Source organism: Pteropus vampyrus, unplaced genomic scaffold (assembly GCF_000151845.1).
Source record: "Pteropus vampyrus isolate Shadow unplaced genomic scaffold, Pvam_2.0 Scaffold59, whole genome shotgun sequence".
In the NCBI taxonomy this organism is placed as follows: domain Eukaryota; kingdom Metazoa; phylum Chordata; class Mammalia; order Chiroptera; family Pteropodidae; genus Pteropus; species Pteropus vampyrus.
The window spans coordinates 2,337,749-2,347,702 of NW_011888840.1; the positions used below are offsets into that span (position 1 = coordinate 2,337,749).

Here is a 9,954-nt window from a genome sequence, read left to right on the forward strand (position 1 = left end):
TTATTGCTTCTAACTCCCTCGGATTTCATATACTTTGTTGCATGTTGCATGAAACTTGACTTCATGTTTCAATGTATTTCTTGTTCTCGAAATTTTGTTGTTGTTGATCTTTGGTTTGCTCCTCAACAAATCAAGACTTTAAGTGCCAGTGGTCCTACACACGCCAAAGCAGGGTGCTCACCACTGTACTGGCAGCGGCCGTCAGTCCCCTAACAGTGCTGCTGTCCCATCAACTCCACTGAATAAATTTTTTCTGTCTAGACTTGGGATGCTTCAATAGGAATTTTTCTTTTCAAATTTGGAGTTTATGTAAATTCTACCCTACTTCTGATGTTCTGTAAATATTCAAAACATTTTTGCCAACCCATGATAATTCTTTCTTACTGTTATAAATATCTAGATACACATGCAAGATTACAAAGTTGAAAGAAACAAGTTCATGTGCAAATGTCCTTATTTGCTTCTTTCATTAAAACATAACTTTTTGTTGGTTAAAACCCGTCATCATGGTGTTGAGAGAGCAAGGAGCACTGACTGTGGAGTCAGATGTACTTCAGTTGAAGAAAATTTCTATTTACTAGCTCTGTGACCTTGAGCAAATTCATCCCTAAGGGGGTAAGTGAAGATAATCGCACCTACCAGAGAAGGTCATTGCAGGGCGTAATGAACACTTTAAAATAGTATCTCATGCATTGTGGTGTTCAGTAAGTAGTTGAAGTTTTTATTATGTTTAAGGACTGAGGAACTCTGTCAAGCAACCTGTGAGCAATTGAAAGGCAATTCTAAAATAAATATGTGATTTATTTGAAAAAATCAGAAAGGCAGAATGTTGCTATTAATTGTGATTATGTGTAGATAGTAGGGTTATAATCAGTTTTCTTTATATATCAGTGTTTTTTTGTATTTTTTATTATTTTCAACAATGATCATGTAATTTTGTAATCCAAACATAATCGACGTTACCAAAAAAAAAAAAGACTAGTGGGAAAGTCAGTTGCTCTGTCTGAGTTTAATCACCAGGGCACATTTTGATGTTATTGTCATTTTAGTGCATTTATTTCTTCCCTCTTACCTTTGACAATGTCAGAGAAAAACCAGAGCTGGACAGTGGTTAACGTGGTAAAAACAGATTTTATTCAGACTACTGCAATAGAGGAAAAGAGACCTCAATATAGAACTGGGCTTAATTCTGAATATGGCCTGGGCAAGTGGGGGCTTATAGCTGCAGGTGGAAAGTTATTTAGAGGGTATCTAGGGTAGGAGACCTCTCTGGCCGGACCAGCCTAACAGGACTCTTGCCAAAGACAGGCCAGGGTGATAAGACGTCACCTGGGAGATGGAGGATGTGCCACGTGATCACATGTCAAGGATGGTCAGGTATTTAGGGAAGGGGATTCTGTTTAAACTGACTGAGCAGGGTTCTTGCTAAAGTTAGATTTTTATAAGGAAATCCACAAGTGGGGCCTACGAGAAGGTCTAGGAGCCTGAGCAAAGTTTGGTCAAGCAAAGAATCTTTGTCAGGGACTAGATAAAAATGAGCACTATAATAATTTTGCCGTTTCACCCAATGGGTCTTAAAAGCCTTGTTTAGATAAACTGAAGAAAATGTTTAATACGCTTAATTCAATTTAGTATTTTTTAATGAAGTGATCATGAGGAAGATAGATGTTTCTAATATTAAAATTTGAAAATTCACAAAAAGTCAATTAAGATAAAAATTTTCACAATTTGAAAACTGTTGCAATAACAAATGGGTTATTCTGGTCTTCATGACCCAAATATACACACATATATTATTTTAAGGGTTTTTTTTTGTGTGTGCTGCAAGTTTTATAACAGCTTTCTTTTCAGCAGATATATGGTACAAGATCTAAAAAAAAAGTATTAACTTTAGACAAATACAGCTGAAAATAAAACTCGTGTACACTTTTGCTTTGGAACTCTGATTCACAAAAACAAAATCTCATTAGGATATCTTAAAATTAGGATATTGGATTGAAATTTTCCTTACATGTGGTAGCTTGTGACTTATGTAAAACTCAGTACTTTTCTCTAATTACATCATCGTTTTCAGCATGTGTCTATTGTTTAATGTAACAATTTACTCAATCCGAAATACATTCTTTTATCATATCTTGTCATCTATCACGTAATCACAATTTATAAATCTGTTCGTGTGTGTGTATGTTTTTTCAATGTCTGTCTTTACCACTAAACTGAAAGCTCCACTAGGGCAGCGCCCACATCTGTCAATTCCTCTTAGTTCAGAGCCTGACATGTTGTGAGTTTTCAGGTATTTCACAAATAAATGAACAGTAGCTCTTTGATAATGAACGACTTTCTGAAGCATTTTCAGACATCATTGTGGGATTGCTTCTAGGAGAGAGGAGAAGCAGCAGCAACAGGAGAGGGAAGAATGGGTAGACAAAACCTTCAGAGTTAGTGAAGTATACTTATAACGCCATATTTTTCATACTAACAAGTAATGCCTGCCATAGAATCTAATGTGCGTTTGGTTTTTTCTTTCTTACAGAATTATAGTGAACATTATTCACACCACTTCTGACTACCTTCCTAAAATTCTGCGATTTTTGAATGTGGCTTTTGATAGCTCAGGTGACTGCTTACTTGCTGGGGACCATCAAGGAAATATCTATGTTTTTGACTTGTCTGGAAACAGGTGAGTGCTACTTTTGATATTTACCTTATTCGATGTTATTAATTCACTGACTGTATAGTATCTGCTATTATTCATCAGAAAAATTTATTAAGTTCTCACTATGTTTCAGGTACCCTTGTAAAACATTGTCTGATAGAAGTGTTTTGGAAGAAAATGGAAAAAGATAAAAAGATAATATGATTAGGTTTTTTTTTTAGAGAATTGAAGTTCTGGTTTTAACAGTATCTCTAGTAGCTTGTTTTTCCTAAATTTAAAAAGTTATTGTTAAATTTTCAGTTACTATCTGGTACTTCATTAGGCAATTTAGAAAGAACACAATTTCCTTGTAGGTTTCTGTCACAGTATACAAAATCTAGGAATCTTAAAGAATTGATCCTCACTCTTCTAATGTTCCTTTGCTGAACAATTTAGTACAAAAGCAATTAGGTGGGACTGATTAAGGTAGGCAGCCGTGCCGTGGGGCTAGGTAGGAGGGAGACTAGCTAGAGAGTCAGAAGGTGTCTGTGCAGGATGAGGCCATCATGGGAAAGATGGCGGCTTTGATCAAATGAGTAAATATACTGAGGATAACGGGGGCCAAGTTCTAACCGTGAGCAAGGGGAGTTACAAAACGTGGAAAGAGAGAAAGCTAGAATGAACCCCACGGTACTGGATTGAAATCGGATCTATCTGTGAACTCCTAGGAGTAAGTGGAGGCGTGCATATAAGAGAGTGAGCGAAATACTTGCTCACATACTTCTAGCTCTGTCCGCGCATAGGACCTGAGAGCAGCAACACCCCAGTGAATGTTACAACCATCTAATGCTCAGACCCCATTCAGTTTTGCCAGTTGTCTCAATGATGTTCTTCACAACAAAAGGATCCGCTGAGAATCAAGCAGTGAATACACACAGTGCCCAGTTCTCTTCTAAATACCACTGTCTGCTAGAAGGAATCAGGGATTCTTGTAAAAACGGCTACTTTCAGGATGGAGACAGGGAGAGGACAGATGAGCCTGGGACATTCTGTAGCCAAAAAGAAGGAATCATTCAAAGAATGGTGGGATGTTTCACAAGGACATAAGTGTCAGCTTGAAGGAGCTCCCTCTGGCCACATTGGAGACGGTTTGAGGATCAAAATAAATGATGATAATAACAGATCACAACCCATAGAATAAAATAGAAACCTAGGCATTCATGCTGCAATCAAATAGTTTAACGAGAGTGAATATTTGCATTCTAGTCGCAAAGTAACATATTAATTACAGAGGGGAAAAAATAATTTTATGGTGAAGAAGCCTGGCAGATACCACCTTATCAAATGACTAACGTGAAATTAACCAGCAGCGGAACAGTCGGAACTTGTGTGCTACTTGATAGTGTGCGGTGAAAAGCACAAGTGTCACTTCTGCAGTATTTCTGCCAAGGACATGTTGCCTGAATCTAATCAGTGGAATCATCAGACAAAGCTAATTTAAGGGCATCGTCTAACAAGACTGGCCTGTAATCTTCACAAGGGTGAAGGTCATGAAACTTGGGGAAAGACTGAAGAACTATCCCAGACTGGGCGAGGCTAGACACACGACAGGTGAAAGCTTGATTCTCGACTGATCCTTTTGTTGTAAAGGACATCATTGAGACAATTGGCAAAATTGAATGGGGTCTGAGCTTTAGATGGTTGTAATATATAAATGTACTCTTCTGATTTTATGGTTGTATTGTGACTATACAGGAGAATTTCCTTGTTTGTAGAGAACATGATCTCACTAACTTATTCGCAAAACGTTCACAAAAAGAAGAGATCATATGTGATTTATTTATCTGTGGTTTACGGGGTAGAAATCTGTTAATTATGTTTCTGCTCTCTACTCTTGCCTGACCTACTCTGCCAATTCCCAGTCTTAGATCAACTGTCTCTTCTTTGCTCCCACTGCTAAATGAAATAAAAATAATTGTTGATTGACTCCACTACAGAATAATGAACTTCAACACCAGTGATGCTTAGCACTTCATTTACTTCTCTGTCGTTATTTACTTCTCCCATTCTCCTCCGAGTATTCCAAATCTTTACCAATTTCCTTGTCTCCTAGTGTTTAACCCTGCTCTTATTCTGACGGCCTCGGCCTCCTAACTCATGAGAAAACTGACTCCTGCACGCTTTCCTTCCCCAACCGCAACCTCAAATATCCCTGTAAGTTAACCGTCCATACCTCTTTGCCACTTTATCATAAAAATAGATGATCCCAATTTCTTCCCTTGCCAATGTCCGTCTTCCGTAGCCACCCTGGGACTCTGTGCCATGAGAGTTCCTCTCTTTTATTTTGTCCACTGTCCCTTTCCTCCCTATAAATATTTACAGCTGAGCAGAGCAGTAAGTGGCAGAGCTGAGACTTGAAATCAGGACCGTCTGATTGGAAAAGCAGTCCACTGGGCTTCCTCCTTTTTGCCTAATCCAATCTTCAATTCTCGTTTTATTAAATATTCTTGTCTTCCTCCCCCACATTTTTTTCTTTTGCTTCAAGGTGCAACCTTATTCTGATTTTTCTACTTCTCTGATTATTTTCCCCTTGTTTGGCTGACTCTTCTTCCGGCGCCCGCCCCTTTCTTGTGCGCTCCTCTGCGATCTGTCCTTGGCCTGCCTCCTCCATGTTCCAGGTATTCTGTTCGATCATCTCACCACCGCCAAGCCTCAGGCTTCATTCAGCTGCCCTGTGAGTACCGTTAACTCAGATCGCTCCTAGGTTGGCCTTCCTGTGCGGTAGCCACAGTCCGCATGTGGCTCTTGAGCCCTTGGAAGGTGGCTAGTCCGCAGTCAGATGTGTTGTTAGTGAAAATATGCACTGGATTTTGAAGACTTAGTATGAAAAAAAGAAATGAAAATATCTCGTTAATTTTTTTTTTATGAAATGTCAAAATGATAGTTTAGATACATATTGAATTAAGTAAAATATGTTATTGAGATTAATTTGACCTGTTTCTTTTTACTTTTTAAATGTGGCTCCGAGAAAAATTAAATTACATATGTGGCCTGTGTTATGCTTCTTTTGGACAGCACAGCTCTAAATGTTTTGCAAGGGCCTTTAGCCCAACGTGCTTAAAATCAGACTTATTTCCTACTTCCAAACTGTTCCTCTTTTGCCCAAGCTTGAAAACTTAATTTTTTTATACATTGAACTCTGATAAGCATTTAACATGTATGATTTCATTTAATCATTGTATATTTAATCATTACAACAACCTTGTGAAATGTCTTTTCTCATCTTCATTTTACACGTGAGGAATTCCTGATTTCTCCCTCTTCACCTCCTGCTAGATGCATCACTAAGCCTCTGTCCACTTCTGACACCTCTACCATTTTATACCCATAACTCTGGTTGAGGTTCTCTGTAGTAGCTTTCTTAATGATCTCTTCTTCCTTGTCCCTCTGTCCATTTTTCATCGCTGCCAGAAATATCTTCCTAAAAGACATGGCTGATTATAATTCTGTCAGCTTCCCATTCTGTGTAAGTAAAAGCCAGACTCCCTTCCAGGGCATGTAGCACTCTTCGCGATCCGTTTTCGGCCTATTGGAATGGGAGCTCGTTTTTCTGGGTTTCATTTTCTTCCTCTCTAAGGACTCCTCCAACAGACAGTTCGTGGTCATCGGAAGAATTTGTAAGACTAATGCAGTAATCTCTCAATAGGTTTACTCTTGTTCAGCGAACAGCACAAGCCTGCACAGCGCTGGCCTTCGCTCTCCGTAGGAAGTCTGAATTCCTCGTGGCATTAGCTGATTATTCTGTTAAGTGTTTCGATGCAGGTAAGAAGTCCTCCTATTTATCTTTTGAAGACTGAAGTACACGAGGAGTCTGTCAATCTGTACAGTCTGAGGGAGTGCTCCCCACAAGACGCCCCTCACTTGAGGCACTAGCTGGAAGTTCAGGGTGACCCTCACGTCAGGTCAGCTGGCCGCAAGTTCAGGGCTCCCCACAACTGCTCTTGGGTTTCGTAATTCACTGGAATGATTCACAGAACTCAGGAAAGCACTGTGCGTACAAATACAGTTCTAATGTGGCGAAAGGATTAGAGCCAGCCAACGGGAGAGGCGCCTAGGGCGGAATGTGGAGGCTCCCGTTGTCCTCAGGGCCACTTTACCCTCCCAGCATCGACGTGTGGCCATCCAGCTTTGATGTCCAGAGCTTTTCCTAGGCTCGTTGATTGGATGATTGCCCCCTGGTCAGACTCAGTTTCCAGCTCTGCTCCTCTCTCGGGGGGTCCGCTGATATCATGGTCAGCCTTTCCGGTTTGGCCAGCCCCCACTCTGCGGTTCCCTCCTCAGCATAAACCACCTGCTGTCACCCGAGGGCCCCCCCCCGCCCCCGTGACTGAAAAAGATCCTCCTGTCACTGGGGAAGTTCCTACAGAGGACTTAGAGTTCCATAAACTGAACCTCTTCTTTAGAAAAAAGCTATCTCAACTGCATTGTTTTTTCTTGTTATTTAGAAATATTTGTAATATTTAGAAAGCTATATAAACAATAATAACAACAATAGTAATAGTGATAGCTAACACATAGAGAGTTTACTCTTCGCCAGAGACTGTTCTATGACTTTATACACATTAATTAATTTTAAGTATCAGAATAACCCACGGAGGTGGATACCATTATTATCCGCATTTTGCAGATGAGGAAACTGAGTCACAGAAGTAAGTTGACCAAGATCCCACAGCTTATAAGTGATGGAGCCAGGATTCCTAACCGGTAGACTAGCAGCAGGGTACCTGCCCCTAATCTCTACTTCACTGGCACTGCGTGTGCAAGAGACAAAGCAGCCCTTCCTCAGCGGTGCCCCGAGGCCGGCAGCGTTTCCGTCCAGGCACCTGCCTTTCCACTCTGTTTTCTCTGCGTGTACCTTTTACCTTTTTCATATTCTAACAAATGCACGATCATCCTGTCTATATTGTTTCGTGCAGTCATTTCTTACCTCATTAAAAATTCATACAGTATATATAAAATCAGCACCTAATATTCGACTCTATAGGTGTTTGCATAATCATTTAACCATTTCCAGTTTTGGTTTTTCAAACACTGCTGTCGGAGAAGTTCTGCGCTCATCTGTGATTGCTTTCCTTGGATTCCACTCACTCTCTTCTTCTCTTCTTAGTTCCATCCTTTTATAGTCTCTTCTGTCTCTCGAATCCTCCCCAGTAAAGCCCCTTCCTTAGGCATTGTCCCTGCCTCCCCTGCTACCTCCCTCTTCACTGCCAAGTCCTGCTTCTTCACAGCCTCTGTCTCTGGATTCTTACTCCTGCTCCCACACTTCATGCTCCTGAGGCTTCTGTCACCATGGTCGTGAGCAACGTCTGATTGTTTAAATCCTCTCTATACTCTCATCCTACTTCTCAGCAGCATTTAACACTTTGGATTACTTTGAGAGCCTTCGTTTTCCTATTCTCTCTCTCGGTTCTCCTCTCCCCTTCCTGACGGCTGCTTAGCGTTCTCTCTCCTGGCTTCCTTGAGTGGTTCCTAGAGTTTTGGATTTTTGACCCCATAAAAAAAAAAAAAAAAGTAGAAAAACTCACGTAGGTCATCAACTTTTAATTTTGCTAATTGACATTGGAAAAACCAATATAACTTCATTTCATAAAACTAAGGACTTTTTAACATAAAGAAACTTTGAAGAATATAGTACTAGATGAAAAAGTCGTGCTTTAAATTTAACTTCATGAAAAACTCATTACGTTATTTCTATTTTTCTCATTTCACTGAAGACCAGTGAAAAATTGATCATTAACTGAGGCCAGACTCAAGACTGGTGCTGGGAAAGCACTGCCCCTCCCCCCGCACCCCCCAAGGTTCATCTGTTCCTGTGTCTCTTGTTTCAACCTACTTTGCGTCTTAATTTTTCTCAGATTTACTTCTTGCTTTCTGACTATTTTCCTCAGTTCCATCTTTCTGGAGGAAAAAATTCTGATCGGAAAATTAAAACTTGGAAACACAAAAATCTAAAGAGAAAATAAAAATCACTTATAATTTTATACCCAGTGATGTTTATCTTGAATAGTTTTTGGTATTTTTCCTGCCAGACTGTTTTCTCTACCTGGATGTTACACACACACACACACACACAGACACACACACAGACACACACACACACAGACACACACACACACAGACACACACACAGACACACACACACAGACACACACACATATATGCACGCACATCTGTGCTCCTCAGAATCAGTTTTAAAAATCAAATTCATTATCTCTTCTTTCCACACTGCTAAGTCTGTTCCTGCTTCTGTATTTCTTACATCAGTTAATAGTATCACGATCTATTTACACAACTAAACTAAACCGCTGGAGCCTTATCTCCTCTTTTATGTCAGCACATCCATCTGATCACTGAGTTCTCCTCCGTAGCTCTTGAAATTGTTCCTCTCTCCATTGTCACAGTCTTAGCTTAGACCCTCTGTATCTCCTTCCTGGATTATTACGGCAACGTCAATTAGTCATCTTGTCTGATCTCGTCCCCCTTTCCAGTATACCCACCATATACCTTCAAAATGCTCTTCCTGTAGCACGGACCAGATGTGGTACTGTCCAACGGGAAACTGTCCTCGGAAGAGAAAGCTCGGGCTCCCTAGTGCCACCCCGGAGGCCGTTCCTCACACCTCCGTGATGCCTGGGTTACTAACTTGCCCCACGCACACTTCATTAGCAAGCCGCAGGCTCCGTGGGTGCAGATACTAATGGGGTGCCCCATAATACCTAGGCATCAGCTGAATTAATTCTTGGATAATTTATAGTGTTTTCCCCATATAACTATTTTACTTTTTGCCACAGTCACCAAGGAGCTAGTTAGCTGGATGAGAGGACACGAATCATCGATATTTTCGATCTCTGTGCATGCGTCAGGGAGATATGCCATCACGACTTCTTCGGACACAGCACAGCTGTGGGACTTGGATACCTTTCAGAGAAAGAGGAAACTGAATATTCTCCAGTCTGTGGGTATACAAAAGGTCAGTGAGGGGGGACATCTTGGTCCCTTCTTCTCAGGCTACTACCTTGGTCGGCAGAATTTATAGATGATGTAAATAATGATGCACTTTGTCCCACGTGCCTATGTTCTCATCTCATAACTTAGCAACAAGCAAAGCAAAGTAACTGAAAGAACTGAAGATGCTGCCTGTGGCTATAATTTATAACTTACTGAGATTTTCTTTTTAAATTATTATTATAATATGTAACTTCAACTTTAGCAAGTTGATAGTTTTCATTTAGCTGATTGGTTTCATTGTAGTTTTTAAC

At 40.4% G+C, this 9,954-nt stretch overlaps 1 protein-coding gene across 1 annotated transcript in view; it reads left to right on the top strand.

The window, feature by feature from the left end:
* Nucleotides 1-9,954, top strand: part of TBC1D31 (TBC1 domain family member 31) — a 55,250-nt gene that overhangs the window by 3,857 nt on the left and 41,439 nt on the right. Inside the window, exons 2-4 of the mRNA XM_011360825.2 lie at nt 2,534-2,680; nt 6,342-6,457; nt 9,487-9,665. Coding sequence (XP_011359127.1) covers nt 2,534-2,680; nt 6,342-6,457; nt 9,487-9,665 — 442 coding nt within the window. The remainder of the gene's footprint in view (nt 1-2,533; nt 2,681-6,341; nt 6,458-9,486; nt 9,666-9,954) is intronic.